At 38.8% G+C, this 21,630-nt stretch overlaps 1 protein-coding gene across 1 annotated transcript in view; it reads right to left on the reverse strand.

Moving 5' to 3' along the window:
- Positions 1–692: 692 nt before the first annotated feature.
- Positions 693–21,630, reverse strand: part of necab1 (N-terminal EF-hand calcium binding protein 1) — a 37,532-nt gene continuing 16,594 nt past the window's right edge. The window contains exons 6-13 of the mRNA XM_074686931.1: positions 19,049–19,185; positions 12,668–12,789; positions 12,005–12,081; positions 11,357–11,404; positions 7,372–7,484; positions 4,334–4,411; positions 2,095–2,186; positions 693–1,376 (exon numbers count right to left, since the gene is read on the reverse strand). Of these exons, the coding sequence (XP_074543032.1) occupies positions 1,348–1,376; positions 2,095–2,186; positions 4,334–4,411; positions 7,372–7,484; positions 11,357–11,404; positions 12,005–12,081; positions 12,668–12,789; positions 19,049–19,185 (696 nt within the window). The 3' untranslated portion in view covers positions 693–1,347. The remainder of the gene's footprint in view (positions 1,377–2,094; positions 2,187–4,333; positions 4,412–7,371; positions 7,485–11,356; positions 11,405–12,004; positions 12,082–12,667; positions 12,790–19,048; positions 19,186–21,630) is intronic.

Genomic DNA, 21,630 nt, shown 5'->3' on the forward strand with positions numbered 1-21,630 from the left:
CTTAGCCAACAGTGTAGACCTGTTCACAAATATTAATTGTCTGATCAGAGTCTCAGAGAGGGTCATTGTGGGATTTTCTGAGTCTAGGCTGTAACTGGAATTTGTAGTTGCTGATATTTGTGAGTGTTGGTTGTGTGACAGTTAGGGGGAATGATACAGGGAAAGGAAGAACCATGTGAAGATAAAGGGGAAAAGAAAAGAAAGCAGAGGAAAATGAGGATAGAAAAAAATGGCAAATTGCAGTAATGCAATATGTCCACATGGGTGTGCTATTGGCCCCTTTTTTTCTTTGTAAATCAGTACATTGCAAAAGAACAGTTGACTTCTGTCAGCATTTTCAGAGATGATTCAACACAGAGGGAATCATGCAGACCTGTGTGTCTATGTGTGTGTGAGAGAGAGGGGTTGTTATTTAATGAAACACCTGAAGAGAGTCAGGAAATGTGGGGAGTAGATCGTGGGGGTAGACATGCAGCAGAAAAGAACAGGAGCAGCTATGATGTAATGACGCTGGCTGTAGCCTCTGTATATGGAGCATGCTTTAACAGCAAGGTCAACCTATGCATTTAAATAACAGCTGAAAATGTCCCTCCAGATAATCAATCTGAGCAAAAAAATGTGGAGGTATTCTTCACCCAAAGAAAGTAAGAAACAGAAACTCACACAAAAATACACAACATTATAACATCTTTATTTGTGACTCAGTTTGACACAGTACATACAGAAACATCAGAATAACAGTTTAATGAGCTCCCCAGAGCTGCTACTATTGGTACAATTATCGCTGTCTCTCGTTCACACACACACACACACACACACACACACACACACACACACACACACACACACACACGAACACAGCTCAGTGTGTGTCACGCACCACACACTTGGGTTCAGTTTTGATCTACAATGGGCCGTGAATGATATCATGTCAAACACAGCGATGGTGTCACATAATCACATAATGAGGTCATTGCTTTCAGGATGTCAGAGTGTTGCCTATGAGTGTAACAACACACACACACACACACACACACACACACACACACACACACACACACACACACACACACACACACACACACACACACACACACGTGTGGGCTATTTCAGCTACCACTAAACTATGAAGGAACATGGAGGTCACAAAATCGATACTAATCACCATGACTTCACAAGTTATGTTGAGTTTCTGTGTGTGTGTGTGTGTGTGTGTGTGTGTGTGTGTGTGTGTGTGTGTGTGTGTGTGTGTGTGAGAATGTGAGAGAGAGCAGGCTGTGTGAGACTTCCTGGTGTACTGAGGGCTGCACACATCAGTGATGAACCATCAAGGATGCTCGTCTACTTTCAGTTGTTGTTGAGGACCCACCATGAGGCTGTAAAGGTGAAAGGGGGCAAAGGTTTTACACTTAAATGATGATATGACGGCTACATTTTTTTAATTGTTTGTGAAAAACAAAAACTGATCCAAAAACTACAAAAACAAATCTTAAAGAGGGAATAAAATAACTGAAAAAAATCTAGCTTTATGTAAAAGGACTCAGCATAGGTCGCATTTTGCTCATCCTATGTCCTTAAGTTAGCCAGATATTAAAATAAACACTTGATTTTAAATCTAAAGGTGTTTTAATAGTTTTTGGAACATCACTTGAAGGTTTCCTCAAATATCACCTGTAAAACAGTCATAAAATATGTCTCCTTCTGTGATCTCGGCCTTCCTTAAAGGCATTATGAGTAACGTTGTGTTTCCAAACTGACAGCCAAATCCCACTCAGTCTGTCTCTGTGTTAACCAAGTTTGACGTTGTGTTGACATTTGGACTTTCCAAGGTTGAAAACAAACCTTCGAGCTCTCCACATCATACACTCACCATTGGCTTATCACGGTATTTTCAGATTTACAAGGTAAAACGCTCACAGATCTGTGACTGCAACATTTCTAAAACAGTCACCCTGACCAGAATATAAGGATTGGGTTGTCTCTGTGACTGATGATGTGACTCGATGAAGAGACCCTGAAGCTAAAAACTTCACTCTCCAAAAATGTGAGAGACATGTATGTGATTGATCTGAGTGTGATGATGAAGGCTCTTACCAGGAACCAGCATGGTGGTTAGAGTCTCAGGAGTTTCCAAGAAGTCCACATTTCCCCTCTGGAAGGTCTTACTGTAGTTGGTCTGCAGGTGACTATGTAAGAGAACATCCATTTACTGATTATAGACAAGGTGCAAAAAGCTTTTACCTTTACCGTCTTAGTCATAACTCAGCTGGGCCATTTGCTTTTGTTTACATCTGATTAAAAGCACAAGGAACAGAACAGTAACAATAGCTCCTTGATACATCAAGTTGCTTTTACTCATGCCCATGTCCCAATGTCTGCTTCCATAGCAGTTAACTCTATATTCTAAAGCTCAGAGTGAGGGGGAAAATCAAAGATGTTATGAGGAGGATCTGTTGCAATTGGACTGGCCCACCACCTTCTTGCCTTAAAGGGACAGTTCAGTTTTATTGAAGTGGGGTTGTATGAGCTCTATGTGACCACTAAGGACATTAGATACAGTAGAAAGTTGTCTCCTCTCCCTCAGTAAGACACAAACTGTAATCGATGGTGACGAGGAAATAGGCGCTAACAGGGAGAGACCGTATCAAATTCAAAGGCTGTTTTCTCTGCCTATAAGAACTAAAATCAAAAAGTAATACCACAGTTTAAGAGTGCGCTACATAAAATATTTTTTAAGTGCATTAAGTCTTTGGAAATATAAACATTTATCTGGACCTAACTAACTGGTGACGAGGAAATAGGCGCTAACAGGGAGAGACCGTATCAAATTCAAAGGCTGTTTTCTCTGCCTATAAGAACTAAAATCAAAAAGTAATACCACAGTTTAAGAGTGCGCTACATAAAATATTTTTTAAGTGCATTAAGTCTTTGGAAATATAAACATTTATCTGGACCTAACTAACTGGTAATGTATCCTTCCGCGCAGCGCTAGTGCGCTCCGTCCCCCCTCCTCCTTTCAGCTGTAGGGAATGTAAACAAGCTATGCTTCGGACGCCGGTTGTAGCCTCGTGTAAGTTTGATCAAGTATCGTAATTCTTTTGTTTGTACTCTAAGGATTGTGAGGCAGCGTAGGAAATTCAAAATGAGTGACTATGACAGCGACGATGAAGTTCCATTCACTTTGGAACCAATAGGATACCTGTATGAACCACAGTAGCTACACAGAAGAGGAGCTGCTACAGATAGCGACTGAAAGGAATACAGAGGAAACATCCACGGACACTGGACATCAAGATAGAGTCAGAAATACTCATTGGTGTAAATGTCTGAGCTGTGACTCAATGCCCACGGATGCTGAGTGTTAGTCTCATGCACACTGTCATTAGCTTGTGTTTTAGCCTTTAGCTCATGCTCTATAACTCTCCTGTTCAGCTTTCTTCTGCTCTTCTGTTCTTGTTCAGTCTGACAGTTAGGCTCCTGTGTCCACTATCACTACAAAATTAATCACAGAAATCTCTTTTCTCACTACCAAACTTTGTCAGCCAGCTTGGTGTTGTCATTGAGACTTAGTAAATCAATCCGGTCCTGCTCGACCTGAATCGGCAAACTACGGAGTAGCATTCTGAAATAACTTCTAATATTGGCGCTGGTAATCTCATTTTAAAGTGTGGATTATGATTGGGCATATATCTAGACGGGAGAATTTTGCAAGAACACTTTAAAACTCCTCACAGCCCCTTTAAGTGAAGCTGTCCATTATATATATGCTGTCATGGTTTGATACAGTTTGTTGTGTGAACAGACAGGAGTCTGGCTCATGATGGTACTAAGGGCCTCTTTCTGTCAAGAGCCTGGAAATATATCCAGACATCTTCAGGAGCAAAGTGGTGGGCATAAATATGACTTTTTATGGATCCCAGAGCATAGAAATGACAATGTACGCCGTGCAAGAAAAAAAATCTATTGTGGGCATTTTCGTCATTGTTTGTTCATGTGTTAAGAGCTCAGAGCTCTTTTTTTATATGAAAAGTACAATCAGTAAATGAGTGGGGTTGAATCGAGGAATTGTCCTTTAAATTGGATTTCATTTCACGGGTCCCTTTATGGAGCATTCTGATGTATATTGTGAAATCAAAACTAAACAAATTGTCTTCTGTTATGGAGATGTGCTTGTTTTTCCTCATTACTTCCATGTAGGACTCACAGTGAGGACTGCTCTGGACACAAGAGAGAAGAAGACCTCCTCTGAGTGAGCAAAAAACCCAATTTGGGTTTTATGTGAACAGGCCATGCTTCATTAGTCACACTGCATATGGTGAGGGCGAACACTTACTTCTTCCACACGTTGTTATGCTCCCAGAATTCATAGAGAATGAAGCGTGATTCATTTGCCAGCCGCTGAACTGCGATGCTGCCGAATGCAAAAAAACAAGAGAGAACACAAGTCATGCAACTGCTAATTAGAGTGCCACATCCTGTCCTCCAGCACCGCCTGTTTGCCACAGCGTGATGGAAAGCAGGCGGGGTGAACCTGTCAAATAACATTTTTCTAATACTTCAATGTGTATTTATTTTTTGGAGGTTTTTTAAAAGTTGAAATAAGTAAAAGTGACTGAGCATTTAGAGAAATGGTTACAACATTACAAAGCATGTAAATGTCAGGGTGTCCTCCAGGCTGTTGGATTTTGTCTGAACCAAAGAGACAGTTAATTTGAGGCTTTTGTCCCTCTCAAAATGTGGTTTCCAATGAAGCCTCTGATGTAACAAAGCCTGAAGTTTGACGGCAGATCATATTGTTTCCTCTGATGATGTATTCAGCTGAATCAAAGCCAGAGCATGATTTATGTGTGGACTCTATACGATCTGCAGAGTCCATTTCTACTTTTAAGAGATGTCTGAAGACTCATCTGTTAAAGGGGACACTCAGGCCCTTGATCTGACCCTTCTCCTCTTTGTCTGCAGGGGTAGATTAAGTCAGAAGGTCTTAGACTCAGCTCTGTGTCGATATTCAGGCACTGACAATGCTGAATATTGAATTTTGTTAAAAGTTGAATGATACTGTTGATGAAATTGTTGATACTGTTGATTTACTAGTTGTGGTAAATTTTTGTGAAGGAGAAAAAAAAAATACTCCCTCATAACCTGGTAATACTCCTGGCACTAGATGGCAGCACCCGCGGCCAATCAAACTTGAAGCACTTTGTCACACTTGCTAAGGGTTTTCCCTTCAGTCTAAAGCCCCGTTTTCACCAAGCGGTCCAGTTCAGTTCGTCTCGGTACGGCACGCAACACTACAGACTGTTAATTGGTTGAAAGAATTGTCACTGCACAACGGCGGCTGCATTTCTCCTGGCGGCACACAGTCTTCTCTGAAACAAAGCTTGATTGCACTTTGTATCAAAAAGCTACATGCCAATCACAGAGAGGACGAAATGCTGGATGTCTTCCATCACTGCTCTTTGTTTACTTTGTCGCATTCTCTTCTTAGTTGGATTTATTAGCAGGGTGCACTGTGTTGCACTGCTATGGCGTCAGGCTATTGGGCTCTAATTTTGTAGACCAGGCGCAGGCGCACCTGCCCTGCGGCGGCCTTCGCCGTGCGGACAGGGCGTGACCGGCGCACTTTGCAAGTTTCCTGCAGTGCCAAGAGAGGCACAGTCCAGGCGCAGAGCTGCGCGTCCACGCCTCCCTCCGCGCAAATGGCAGAGAGGGAGGAGAAAAGCCGTGAGTGGGTTTAACACAGCCGAGCGCTGTTTTCACCAATCAAATGAGCGCCTCTCCTCGCCTTTAAATGCCCTGCGGCCGAGGCGCAGCGTCTGATTGGTCTGACTGATCTCCAGCACCGCGGAGAGAGTGCTGGTATTTTGTCTCTTTTTTCTTCGTCTTTTCTCTCCCTCTTTTCTTTGAATTAAATGAAATGAGAGAACCAGATATATACTCAGTATCAGATGTTAAGGCTGTTTATTGTTTAATTGTAAGATGTGCATCAAACTTCCAGCTGCCGTCAGGTTAACTTTCCATTATGACAAACGGCTTTAATCTGACATCAGATGTGACGGGACAGTTAATATAGATATAAATGTATATGCTGGTTCAGACGGTTACATTAAATAGTGATTGATGTGATTGTTTACTGCATTAAAATGTGCCTGACACTCTGGAAACCTGCCTCTGAGGCTTTGATGACATGTGCGCACATGTGCGCCTGTCACCAAATTACAGCTGCGCCTTGCGCCGAGGATAGACCAGGTTGGAGCTGGCGAGCTTTCAGCGCACTTTTTTGGCACGAAATTGTCTCTGCGGCAACATGAATCTGCTGACACCTCCCCCTGGTGCCCCGTCAACTCCCCCTGGCCCACAGTCACACCCATCTCTGCACAGACGGTCTACCAAATTGGATTGGAATTGGAATTTGGATTTTAGAGGGAAACACTGCTGTTTAACCTGGACATCAATTATTTCTATTATTAAAGTTTTACTTCACTTTGGACAAAAGTGTCTGCTAAAAGAAACTGTAGAATGAAGCAAGATCCTGTCTTGCAATCCGGACAGCTGCAGCAGAGCTTGTAAGTGCATCTCTAAGTTGCTGATTGCTGCTAAGTAACTCAGGTTAGGTGTTAAGCGGTGGTAACGATACATTTTTTAATCATGTCTATTGTTACTTTCAGGAGAAATGTTCAGTAAGATCTAACTTTCTTTTTTCTAAATAAGCAGCGTAACATTTTCACTTGATTATTTTAGTCCCACAAAGAAGCTCATAAGAGTTTCTTGTCATTGAAGTATTACCTTCTGTAGAATCAGAGGGACTGTTTTTTAAAATGCATAAAAATAGTCATTATTAAATCAATCAAATCCTGCTCACCCTGTAGGAAATCTAATTTGCATAACAACTTATTCACTATATATTATCCCTCACATATATTAAACCTCATATTAATGCAGACACAACTGTTATCTATGGTTTGAAAACAGAGAGAACATTTTAAATGTTAAAAATACCAACATTTGATGGGTGACATTAAGTATTCTGAAAAGCTCACATTTGCGTCTTAAAACCTAAACTTTTATGCAGCATCTGTCCCCAAAGCCTTTGTCTGGGAGGTTTAAATTTGTTAAACATGAAAACACAACAGAAAGATGAACAAAAGATTTATCCTGCATTAGAAAAAACACACTTTAGATGACGCATGTGGAAAAAAAAGGTCATTTGTGGAATAAATGTGAAATGTTGCATTTCCTGCTCTGAGGCTGGTTTTTACGTATATCTTCTTGCTGCATTTCTTCTAATAGTTTCTCTCTAAAAGCTTAAGCAGGCAGATATGAAATGGTTTACGGTAAACCCCTAATTCAAAGAGAACATAATAAACTGACTGTAGACATCCAGTCTGTGCACAGGAACACTCCATGTACTGTCTGAGAGCCAAGCGAAACTCCTCCAGCTCCTCCTCCAGCACGCAGAGCTGCCTCTGGACGATCAGGATGTGCTGTGAAGACAAGAAATGAACACACTCAAATTCAAGCATGCACACACATATAAAAATATGCATAGACATGCAAAGTCAGAGGGTCAGGATTTGCTTCTGGGAGTTTTTCAAAGATCTTCTTGCAGGGTTTCACCTTAGCTCAGTGCGTTAATGGTGAGTGATGCAGAACAGTATTGTACAAACTGCAGACTTTTTCCTGGATAGATTTAATGCAATGATATAGGGTAATGCCTTTGCAAACAGAGTAAGAGTATAGATGTACAAGTTGCAAAGAGAAATAAAAATCAGAGCTAAATTCAAAGAGTGTGTTCACATGCTGCTTTAGAGGCTGGAGCCTGAGCCAGCTGCCATTAGAATCAAGGCATGGTACACCATGGACAGGTCGCCTCGAAGCTAACACGTACAGACTGAACTATTCACACACACTCACACCTACAAGTGATTTAGTGACCAATCAACCTAATGAGCATGTTTTCAGACTGTGGGAGGAAACTGGAGCAAACGCATGCATGAGGAGACCGTTCAAACTCCACAAGGAAAGACACCTTTTACAGAGTGATTTTCCTCCTTTTCTTCTCTCATGAGAGACGGCCTGATGAGGTGGATAACACTGTTTATTGATGGCAGGCTTGCTGATGATCTCAACATGTTGTTGATTACATGACCTACATACGATCTGTGGGCTTGTCACTCAATTTGTTCTAATCTTGAAGAAGATCGGAGACCTGAGGTGTTATGAAACCAGAACGTTTGACACTTTCTTCACTGTCCCAATCTACTGTCAGTGGTCAGCAATCAAAACCCCTTGGTGTGTGTCACTTTTGCAAAAATAATTTGTATTCTGTAGATTTGCTGTGTCCTTGTAAAGCAGATGTTAAGGACACCACTTCAAAACCTTTTTATGGTAATGCCTCTGGCCATGCTTGTTATCGCTGGAAAGGCAGAAGAAAAAGCAGACGTGGTGTAACTATGACGATTAAAAGCATGCTAACAATGTCATGAGGTCGAGGAGGAAGATTGGAGCAAAGCATGAAGGGACAGACGATGTCCTAAGGTACCATGTGTTTGAATGTGTATGTGTGTGTTTGCCTTTTAAAAGACCTCAGGACATTTTCTCAGTTGTCAATTTGAGAGAAACACACACACACACACATACACACAGTCACACATCAGTCATGTGTTACAGATCATTACTGATTTTCTTCGGGGTGAACATTTACTCTCAGTGACACACACCAATTATGTATTGATTAATTCACACATGAGCAGAGTCGTCAACACAGCGCCAGTTATGTGACATGACAGGATCATGTAATATTCATACGCACGCTCTTGTCTGTCTGCTGTGGCATGATACTTGTGGTGAACAAACTGTATCACTGTCGGTCCCCGCAGAGGGAATAATTAATGACTTCACTCAGACTCTTTAATATTTCATTGAAGACTGATTTGTTTGGAACTGCTGGATGGAAAAATCCAAACAAATTTGATCTAAAATTTATCTCACTTCTCACTGCTAAACTTCATCAGTCAGCTTGGTGTTGTCATAGAGACCCAGACGTGCCATAAATTAAACTATTCTTGCTCGACCAGATCTGGAAGCTAAGAAGTAGTATTTCAAAATAACTTATGTTGGTGTTGATAAACTCATTTTAATGTGTGGATTATGGTCAGGCATACATATCTAGAAGGGAGACTTTTACAAAGTCACTTAGAAACTCCTCACACCCCCTTTAAAATGACAGCCTGCTCCATGTTAAGCTGTAAAATTCTTTCCTCGGAAGAAAAAAAAAAAGTCCAATAAACTGATACTTGATGAGAAAATACATTTGTTGTGACTCAACAAGCCACATTAATGATTTAACACTTTTTATTTAGGAACATGTAATTATTATAGTGTAGTATTCATACAGTATTGAATAGCTGGAGCTGATTCAGACACAGTAGCAACATTTCACAAGCCTCCCTTCATGAGGGGGAGGTGTTAGATGGTCAGATTATATCTATAACCAAACCCCTGTGTTTGTGTTTTTTATCTTAAGATTTGTGAAAAATGACAATATCAATGAAACATTCATAAGAAATATTTTAATTATAAAAAGCAAGCAATGTCTTTTCTTTCAACAGATTCTTTGACATCTTGATTGTCAAAATTGCCATTTTGATTATCCTGGTGATTCAGTGTGTTGTTGCTGCACTCCAGCTGAAAAAACAGATGTTTACATTGTTTCTGATAATAAAATTATTAATTTACTTGTGTTGCTCAGTGAGCACAAACCAGGATTTTATCATTGATGTTTGGCTGCAAGCAGAATGTTTAATACCTCAATGTTCACAAGTTTTCAGCAAGGTAAAAAAACAGTGTGCCATCAGCCCCACATTTTTTTTGTTAGGTTATTTGAGAAGTGGTTGAAAGAGGGACAGAAATGTCGACCGTGATGGCCTACATCTTCAAAATTGTTTTCCATTAGTAGTTCAGTCGACATGAGGAGTATGGTGCATTATGGGCAGTGTGATGTTAGAAAGAAAGTTTAGACACATTGCAAAAGGAGCAGCTAATACAACCACAAAGAAGCAAAGGAAGAGAGTGCACATTGTGATACTCAACTGATACGAGATAATTATCTCGTAAAAACAGGATTTAAGTCATCATAAATATGTGCACGCACTTGGGCAACGGAATTGGCTTTTAGCTCCAGTCATTCAAATGATTTAGCGTTCTTTAAACACTAAAAACTGTTGTCTGCAAAATAATGTTGGGTTATTCTGTGGTCAATGTCCAAGAACGATAGTACACCATGGAGTCAGCTCCTCTCCAGGTCTGTTACAAAAACTGGTGTTTGGAGTGAGGAGTGATCGTGCTTACTGCTAACTGCTAACTGCCAAGCCAGACGCTAAGTGATTGTCAGCTGATATTCGAAATCCAGTTTTTACTCTGTGTATTTATTGTAAAGGTTGGTTTTAGACTGAACTTATGGTAGTGTTTTAACATCCATCAAGTTGTTGTTATTTAGGGCATAAGTGCATTTTTGGTGATTACAACCAAACGTGGCTCTGACGAAACATAAAAGCCTTTCAGTAATTTCTGTTTTTATGAGATAGCAAAATTAAAAACACATAATTTCCTGTTTTTACGAGATAGTTAAATCAAAAATTAATAATCCCCTGTTTTAATGAGATAGTTATCTCGTAAAAAACGCCACTGTACAGTCTTTAGAAAAGTAACTTCATTTCACAGTAAACATTTTCTCTTCTTCATGTGTGTGGTATATGAGAGGCCCCCCTGTGAGTGTTTGAGTCGGTCTGCTCTGATGGTCAGTGAGTCAGTCGTCTGCTTGAGAGAGGTTCTCAGCCATGAAATGAGTGAAATGAATCCTGGTGGGAGGAAAAAGCAGTCTCTCAGAGCCTGGCATGCAGCCTCTAAGGTTAAACATGCTCTGATGAAAACATGCACGCACACACATCTGCGAACTGCATCCATGCAAAGAAGTTATATAAATGATATATTCATGTAAAATGACATAATTAATAATTATAGAAATGATAGGTTTTTGGGATTGCAGCATCAGATAGCACGGACACACTCTCTGAACTTCACCCAGTCCTCGATTTCTGCTTTATTACCCCTGAGCTTTCACCACAAAACTCAATACAGAGCCTTGATGAGAAACATTTTTCGATGAAGACAGACAGTGCCAAGGCAAAAGGGGGAATATGACTCTTTTAAGTTTCTCCCTTCCTGTTGCTATGCAACCGCTGTGCAGTCATTAGCGTTGTGGCCTCACTTTCAGTCAGTCTCCATCATGTGAGAGGAGACTGACACAGAGAAGCCACAGTGGGAAAAATATAAATAAAAGTCAGCTCAAACTGACCGATTTGCTCTCCAGGACCTCCTCTTCAACCGGCTCCAAACGAATCTCCTGAAAAATAAACACCAGTTAGCACAGAAGTGATCTGTTAATTGTCTAAACTCTCTTAATCTAAATATTAGAAAACTATAAAAAGAAAGAATTATGAAGAAATAAAATCAGCAAGTTACTAAATACTACAAAATGACAGGTTGGAAGATGGTCTGATAACTTTTATGCTACATTTGAAGTCAAAATGTTTCCGTTTTAAGTTAATTGATCAGCAACAAACAATATAAACAAAAGATTAAAGTTTTTCCTTTTTCTTAATCCAGAATGAAAACTGAAGTTGCACCTTGTCTGAATTCAAAAATATCACAGAAAACACCTGTTTCAAACAAAAGCTATGCTGTATTCAACGCACGACTTTCCCTGGGAGAATTTACTTTGTGTTGTACATATGCCCAAGTGTTTATATGTGGGAGGGTGTTGTGGAGTTTAGTTTATTTGTTGAATTTGTTTTGAATCCATTTGGCATGATCTGTGATTACTATGAGCGAGCGATGTAAAGACCAGATGGCTTGAATGTTGAAGGAAATAGAATGAAAATATCACAGAAGAGGAATAAAAGAGAAGGAGCAAGTGTGGAAAAGATGGAAAAAAATAAGTCACCCTTTGCTCCAGACGGTCAACCAGCTTCTGCAGTCTGTTGACCTGGATCATCCACTGGCTGTCTTCATCATACACACCTGTGGGAGAGATTTCAGACAAAAGGAGCAAACAATAAAGGTGAAGGGATGAAAGGTGTTGCTGCATCGTTGGTATTTTAAAAGCACTTTCCTCCTCATTGATTTTTTTTAGCTGAATAACTAAAAATAGTGACAGTCTCTGGAAAGGCATTTTAACATTTCTTTTCATGTAATGCAATGCACAAGCAGACTAATCAATATTAAAGCTTTGAGACCTGCAATTGAAGTTTATAGAGGCTCCTATCTCCTAGCAACCACAGCTGGTGTTGTGGTGGAGGTCTAATAGAAATGGTTCAAACAATAGTTCAGACATAGAATAACAAGGCCTGTTGTGGTGGGGAGAAAAAAACAGTTTACCAGTAAGAAAAACCTGAGAAACTACTGATAAAGTTCAAAGAATTGTTTTGCTTCTCTTGACATGGCAGTGTCTCTTCTTTCCATATTAAGACCTGTTATCTCTGTGAGATTACTTGTCTAAAATTATTGAAACTAAATAAAGAAAAAGCTGTTTTTTTTTACTGGTGGCAGCTGCAACACAAAACGACTTCAGTGTAAATCAACAAGTGACCATGAAAATAGCACCAACCTGAATTTATGAGACTGAGGAGCGGGTTGTTTGGCGAGAGGCTGCTGTTCCTCTGTAGCCTCCGATTGGATCTACGACCAGACCACTGGATGGACAAAACCTCTGGCTTCAGCGGGCCCTGTCTGGAGTCAAGACAGGAGTTGGATTATTCAGACTTCACAAAATCATGCTTGATCTGAAAAATCCTGTAACTGCTCTCCCGTAGGACACCTGACATTACAGTTAAAAGCCTTGACCTTTTGTTCTGCGGTTTCTGTGGAAAACATCAGATCAGTTACACAAACAGAATTGATTTGGTCTTTGCTGACTCTAAGCTATTGTTTATCTCATTTGGGCAAAAAAGAAGTCTAAAAGAAGGGGGACCATGAGGAGCAATATTTCCTGCTGTTCATATCCACATTTTCTTCAGCACACGACTAAAGCAAGCAGTCTCGTGTATAGATGTCTCCCTTGTGAGCAAATTCTGCAAGCCTGATGTTGTCTGAGTTTCTTTTATGTTTATATTTTCTGTTGGTCTGACAGTGATGATACTGCCAGTGACAAGGTACATGCAGCTGCAGGGTGACATCACCTAAGATTTATCTCAGTGCTGTCAACTCATTTGGTCCCATACTTTGAGGAGACCTCAGGGTGTCTGTGGGGATGTGTTTGTGTGTGTGTATGCAGGTGAACGCACGCACTCCTTTATTTGTGTGTGTGTTTGAATATATTTTGAGAGCTAATGCTTCTTTTTTTTTACCTTTTGTTACAGGTTTTATTTCAGGTGTTCCACAGTGACAGGTGCATCATATAAACAAATATATTTCACATTTAACCTGCAATTCTCTGTAGTGTGTTTACAATGTCAGTTTTTTCCAATGTATCCCAGACTATGATTATTTGAGCTAAAATCAGCCAGTCTTCACACATGAGAGAAAACCTATTTATTCACTTGCTCACCTCAAGGTTTCAGGTTCAAGGTTTTTCAGCACTCAACATTAAATTATAATAAATATTATAGTATTTTGGCACAAAATGCCCTTGATGATGACTTTTAAACTAACATTTAATTAACTAATTAACTATGTATTTCTCCTTCACTTCAAGTAAATTAAAAAGTGTTTCTTTGGGCACACCACTAAGAGTATTATCCCTTGTTCAGCACTAAAAATCAACAAGAGGCAGGACTTTTAAAATCAGCTTCGTTAACAGAGCTCTTCTCCCTAATGCATTACAATCTATGGAGTTGCTTAAGTGAATAGTTTAGATTCTGGGCTCATGCAAAGCCAAAGTTCAGTGCTGTTTGAGAAATATTACAAAAGAAAGATTTTCAACATTTACAGTGAATAGAAGAAAGCACTGTACAGTGTGTTAAATCTAAATTCTTATATACATTTTCTTTGTGAATGTTGTTTTTGTGTGTTTAGTAAGAAAAGAAAGAGGAGAGCAGGGTAAAACAAGTTTAACATTCATTCTGCTTCTTTTTGAATATGTACAGTTTGCCTTGAATACGCCAACATTTGTTTAAAGGTCCCATATTATGCAAAAACCACTTAATTAAGTCTTTTAGTGAAATTTGTGGGTCTTTGGCTTTCCTCCCAGCCCACAAAATGTGATATTTCATGACAAAACCTGTACTTAGTAGTGCTTGTGAATGTAAAATCCTGACCTAAAACGAGCTGTTTGGATTTTGGGGATTTGTGGACGTCAGCGATTCCCTTTTTTAACCAATCAGGAACAAGTCTGACCTGATTGGTCCATTGGAGCAGATACCCTCGATCCTCCTCCTCGCCCACTCCTCTCCCCACTCTCCAGCAGTGGGGAGGAGAATGCCGAAGTTGAAGAGCCATCACTACTCTGTTTTTGGCTGTAAACAGCCACATAATTCCATGCATAAGCTTCCCATCTCGGGAGAAGACAAGACCAAGTGTCTAGAGTTCAATTATCAAGGAAATGTGCCAGCTACACTCAGTAAAACTGTGCATGTGTGTGTTAGTCACTTCATGGCCAACTGCTTTTCTAACTTTGAACAGTACAACAGAGGGCTAGCGAATAGACTGGTCCTGAATCCAGGCGCATTACCAACCATCCACCAACAAACCTCGCACCCTGGAAATGTGAGTATTTTAAATGCTGTGTGCTGTGGAGCAGATGTTAGAGTTTTTCCCCCCTGTCTCTGTGTTAGCTTCAGGATGCTAACTTTAGCTGTGGTTAGCCTGTTGTTTTATCCTGTAATGTTACAGTAAACGAGCTTCGCTGTTTTCTAAACATTGTGCACTCAGAGCTTGTGGTGCCGCAGTGATGCGGAAGAGCGGGGCGGTATCAGCAGTGGCTCATTTACATATGATGGTCACGCCCATTAAATCAGAGCGTTCTGAACAGAGGGGCTATGAGAGCCTGGAAACAATGCTGCTGTGCTTGATTTATGGCTTTTTGGACCAAAACATGTTACTACAATTTCATGAAGACATCAATGATCCATATTAAACTGCAGAAAAGGAGCAATATGGGACCTTTAAGTTGACTTTCTGTCCTTTACTGCTGTTTAAACATAAAATAATGTACCTTAAAGTACCTCTGAATTTCTCGTACTATTTTTGTGCTATTTTAAAAACATGTTCACATAAAGAATCAAATCCAATTAAATCAGAGCATTCATGATGGGGTAAGTAATCCTGGCAGTTTTGCAAGGGTTACAGGTCTGATCTGTCTTTTCCACTGTTTTCCCTTTTTCCCCACTTAAAAGTTTCTTACGTTAAGTTTTAAATGCTCTTTTCCATATCTAAGAAAAGTAGTTTAATTAACCCATTAGTTACAGCCAGTGTGTGCGTATTTCTGGCGTATATTTGAGCAGCTGGTGGCAGGTCCCTCCTGTTCTGCCACTGACTCATACTGTGTTCAAGGCTACATATCAAATCTAATTGCTAAAACTGTCAAAACCAGTCATGGGGAAAAGACCAGCAGCCTTTGTATCATCTTGTTCCTCCCACAGCCTTGATATCAACTGAAGGAGAAAGACCAGGTTAAGGGCTGGAGAGAAAACTGTATGGCTAGAATCTGAGGATACAGCCCAGGAAAATTAGATCAGTATCTCTACTGTTCTGTGCTCAAGTTGAAAGCTGCAAAATAAATTACAAAAGTAAGGTCATGGTCCTCTACCTGGCCAATAACAGCAGATAACCGAGAGGGAAATAATGGTTTCTGCTGAAGGGACAGCACAGTTGCACAGCTGGAGCTTTGCACTGAGTCACACCATGCATCTTCTAATTCGAGGTCCCCACTGTCCTCTTCACACGTATCCAACTGACCACAGAAACCTATTTAAAGCCACCAGAGAAACAGCCCAGGCTTCCTCTGGAGGTTTCTTGGAAAGTGTGGTTTCATTCAGGAGCACAGGGGGATTTTTCAAGTGCTGAGATTCTGAGGAGGCGAGGGACAAGAAGCAGCTTAGGGAGCGAGGGACAGTCACACTTTGAAATGACATGAGAGGAAGAAAGAGAGAAAGACAAAAGAGCCCCTAAAACTCTCGCTAAACTTGTGCAAAAACACGCCAACAAAAAACTGCTGGGACCTTATTATTCTCCATTTAGTAATGTTGAAAAACAAAAGGCTAAGTATTAATAATCATTTAAACAGATGCATGGAAAGGCTTGAAAACAGAATACAAAATAATGATTTAAAATTCTGCAAGTGTGCAAAAATTTTTGTTGCCCGTTAGTAAACACATCGTTTAAACTTGGCTCCTCCTCCTTGGATCAGAGCCAGCGGCAGACTCACAGCCACACCCACAGCCTCTGTTAGTGACTATGTGAACACACTCGTTAGCCACCTGTAGCATCGTGTTTCTACATGGGAGAGACTCGAGAGCTGTGGACCTGACCTGGCATTTCAGCACAAGCTAATCACTGGGTTATTTGGCACAAGTCACCTCGCGTCGCTATTTGTCCTGAGCTGCTCTTCAAGTGCCCGTAAGAGAGTGAAAGTCAAGCCAAGTTTAGGAAAGAGCTTTTTTTGTTTGGCGTTAAGTTTCACTTCGGCTGTGTCTTTCTTCTTCCATGGTACGTTGACTAATATAGCTACTCAAGATAGCATCTCCACTAGGAAAATTCTGCAGACTGTACCTTTAAATAATCAGTTAAATTCCTAGACAACTGAGCAACTTTAATCCTGGCATACTTTATGCTGTGTTATCATTCAGGGGCTAAACCTGCTCAAACCCTCACTCAGGCCACCAGATGTCAGCTCTGAATGATGCTCTCTCAGCACTCTTTTCTTCATCCCTTATTTTGGTTTCTACAAGAGTAACAGTTTTTCCTGCCATCAAACTCTGCCAGCATCCGCTGCTTTGGACCAAGCAGCCTCAGTCTACTGTCCTAGATAGAGCTGTAACACAGACATTCCCTGGTGTTTAGGGCTCCCAAATCAGGCTGAGTCATTCAGAAATACTTCTCATAGTACAGCTCATTGAGGAAACTATCAGGCAGATTGTCTTCCCAACAGTGGTTTCATTGAGCAATTTCACCAGTCCATCAATAAAAAGTCTAAAATGTTTTCAGATTCTATTAAAACCTGGGAAGATTCAAAGCATCCAGTCTCATTTTTTGTTGCTCCAATTAGAGCTCAGAGATGAACTCACTTACATCCGCTAGTAACACCGCTTTATTCGTAGCCATTTATCAGATCCCCAAGAAATCAAAGCTTTGTTTGTTTCTTAATTGGAAAACAGGGTTGGTGAAGCTGCAGCTCAGATTTGAATTCAGGTAGGTGACAAGACATAAAAACACCATGAGTCATCACTTGTCTTTAAATACAAACTACCTGCAGGGCTAGACCCACTTTCATTCCCATGAACTCTCTCTCTCTCTCCCTCTCCCTCTCTCTCTCTCTCTCTCTCTCACACACACACACACACACACACACACACACACACACACACACACACACACACACACACACACAGAAATCTTGTGAACTTCTTTAACCCTGATGAGTCATCTCCATCACTAATGAATGGAGCACAACAGGACATGCCTAAATCTGAATACAGGCTCAGAATAATCAAATACCGTGAACCCCCAAAACTTGAAATAATTATCGTTACATAAAATTTTTAGGGATGGCCTCAAACTGGTTTCAAACACAACACACAATACGATACAACAATGTACAGTATACTACAGTTTGAAGAAGAACACCAGGATAAATGTTTGAATTGCTCTTAAATCTCTCTTTTAAAACTCTTTTAAAAACACATTTTAATGGGATTAATTAGATTTTAAGATGAGCGTGTTTTAACCCTTTAATGTTTTCATCTTTTTTATTCTACTTTTAACTTTTTTTTTCTACAGGCAGTATCACAGGATCTTACCTCCCTCATTTGTTGCATTTAGTTTATTATTATTATCATTATTATTATTACTATTATTATTATTATTATTATTATTATTAAATACATAGGGTATGATATCATGTGGAATGATACGTTTCAATATTTTGTGATATCAAATATTGTGTAATATAATAAAATACAATGCAATACTTTGTAATACCATGCAATAAAATGAAAAATGAAAATGAAATGACGTTGTGTCATGACACAAGATATGATATATCATGATATCAGATGATATAAAGAGATATAATCCAATGTGAAAAAAACAACATGATGCAATACAATAAGGTATGACAGCATATACCACAATCAGTATATAATGTGATAAAACATGATACAACTTAATACCACGTGATGCAATACCCATGTTGTACACCATGTTAGAGTACAATAAGATATGACACAAAGACAAGATATGTCATGACATAATATGATACAATCTGATGTAATACGACAGTCCGATGTGGTGTTATATGGCAGAATGTGATATTATTATGAGAAGCAATTCCATGTAATATGATGTGAAACAGTGCAATATGATACAGTACAGTATGATATGATATGATATGATATGATATGATATGATATGATATGATATGATATGATATGATATGATATGATATGATATGATATGATTGGAAAAAATATGGTATGATTCAATGTACCCCCCCCCCCCCCCCCCCCCCCCGCGTATTATGGATTACATCTTTATTACAGGAAAAGGCAAGCAGTCTTCATAATTACAGGATGAACTTGTGTTGTGCTAACACTCCTGAAATAAAAGGAGAATTTTAGTTTAATATGTGGGATGTAAATTGTTGCGTGTGGTTTGAACAACATCGTGAGTCTCGCTGTGAGAGCTGTGATTACGTGTTCCCTGGTACAATGCAGTTTGTCCATGTTTTAATGACTAATTCTGTGTGTGTACGTGTGAGTGTGAATGTGAATGTTTATTTGAGAGTGTGAGTGTGAGTATGTGTGTGAAAGCGTCCAGAAAATGTTCTCCTTACTTCTCCTGTCGGGTCTGCTCTGCGGTGGTTTCCATGGCACACTCAAGCGAGCTTTGAAGCGAATGAAGTTGATTGGTTGTCTCCTTCAGCAGGAAACGGGTCACAAACTGCTCCAGGTGGGTGGACTCCTGATAATCCTGTCAATTAGGAAGGAGAGGAGAAGGAGGTGGTTGGTGGTGAGGATAGTGTAGGAGGAAAGATAAAAAGAGAGGGGTGGTAGAACAAGTCAAGTGGTGACAAGTTCCACATGCCAGTCAACAGTCAGTCAGCGTCCAGACATCCAGCGCTAATTAGAAGATGCCAACAAGATCATTCGTTCAAAAACAAGATTACATAAGACAGCTGCAGGAGAGGAGAAAGAAAACCATGAATGATGTGAATAATCAAGTACTCAGACTCTAACTCTTTTTATTCTCTTATTTTTAACTAAAAATGCAGTGTGAAGACTTGTTACCAAAAAACAAACACAAAGGTTAAGAGAGTATTAGTAGTATAACTTATTCACTGGTGTTTATCACTTGTTGTGCAGTATTTTGTAAGCCTGGGAAACACACCCGTCAGCTTAGTAGGAGAAGTTTGACTGAAGGCTACAAACCAATGAAACCTGAGTAATGAAACACTACCGTAGTTTCACAAAGTGGAGGACATGACTGTAGCTGATACAGGTACAGTAATAAAGGCAAACAAAACTTGTTTTAAAGTTAAGGCATAAAATATAGATGTGTTTGCAAATGAAAGTGGATTCTGGGTTTTTGTTTTGTGCTAGGGCTTAACGATTTTGGAAAATAATGTAATTGCAATTTTTGGACCTATATTGCCATTGCGATCTAGCATGCAATTATATATATATATATATATATATATATATATATATATATATGTATATATATATATATATATATATATATATATATATATATATATATATATATATATATATATATATATATTTATATATATATATATATATATATATATATATTTATATATATATATATATATATATATATATATATATATATATATATATATATATATAGATATAGATATATATATATATATATATAAATATATATATATATATATATATAAATATATATATATATATATATATATATATAGATATATATATAGATATATATAGATATATAGATATATAGATATATAGATATAGATATAGACACATATATAGATATAGATATAGATATAGATATAGATATAGATATAGATAGATATAGATATAGATTTTTTTTTTTGGGGGGGGGTCTTTTGCATTATTTTCTAAAAACAATTAATAAAATCATTCTATAGTATGAAGGCCATGTTATGATGAAATGAAATAGACTAAAGCATGAACTGATATGAATAATATACCCTTAAACTTACTATCACAATCACAGAAGAATATTGACTGATTGATTTAACTTCAAGCCTTGTAGACATGTAATATTTTTGCCAAAAAAACCCAGCATTTTGACTTTTGCTGGTTTTAAGGAAGAAGGAGCACAAGTTACTATATCCTCTCCAGGTTTGTGTACATGATTTTTTAATTTAATTTAATTTTTATAAATTGCAGACTCTGTGAAAATTGCATTTGGTCACATTGCGATGTTTGAATTTGATTAATTGTTCAGCCCTACTTTGCACTGCTGTTGATTAAATTTGGCTTTTTGATGAACTGCAAACCATCAAAATCTGTTTTCCAATTACACAGGGTCCTAACTCTCAGGGAGAAAGTATTGTGTTATGATCATGGGCCAAAATATACTATCAATTTTTTATATAGCGTATCGGTTCAGTTCTGTTGCATTATTTTGTTTGATAATGTATTGGAATATAATGTGTTGTGCCATGCTTTGCAATAGCTTGTCATATCATGCTGTGTTGTGTTGTATTGTACTAGATCACATCCTGTTGCCTGTTAACTGAGTGCATAGGCAGAAAACAAAATTTACTTGAGTTATTCTCTGTATTTGTGTTGGAAATGTTTAGATCGTAAAAGGATCATGTGAGATAAGACAGACTCTCAATTCACTTTTTTTGAGATTTTTTTTTAATAAGTAGAACAAAGAACATCAGAGGTGGACACGAAGTTCTGTCTGAGTCAATCTACAAAAAACAAGAAAGGGTTGTACGGTTATAACAAAAACTAAATCAAAGGAAAAAATCATCAGAAAGAAGTAAGAGAATAACACAGGAGCCATCTGTTGTAGTACAAATGCAAAATGTTAATCAGAAAAAAATAGTGAAGTACATTGTTAGTCATTTAATTTAAGGGAACTAAACTTTTGGCCTCAAACTATAGAATCAGGTTTTGTGTTTTAACTTATTTTTCTCTGACACTGGTATGGTTATGAGTCATGTTTAGGCATCGGGCAACTGCGTAGGTTTTGGTCACCGACGTGATTACAAAGTCTATTTTTAAAAGAACAAAGAAATATAAAAAGCTTGTAAAGCTTCAATCAAAAACCTTTTCAACAAGCACTCTCCTCTGCTTTGCCTCGTGTATTTTAGGCTGAAGAACAATTTGTCACTTTGTGACTCAAGGCTGCATTTATTTCCTGCAGGCTGTTTGTTAGTTA

The sequence above is a fragment of the Halichoeres trimaculatus genome, unplaced genomic scaffold (genome assembly GCF_033239565.1).
Source record: "Halichoeres trimaculatus isolate MK-OKI-2021-1 unplaced genomic scaffold, fHalTri1.1 fHalTri1_scaffold_14, whole genome shotgun sequence".
NCBI lineage: Eukaryota > Metazoa > Chordata > Actinopteri > Labriformes > Labridae > Halichoeres > Halichoeres trimaculatus.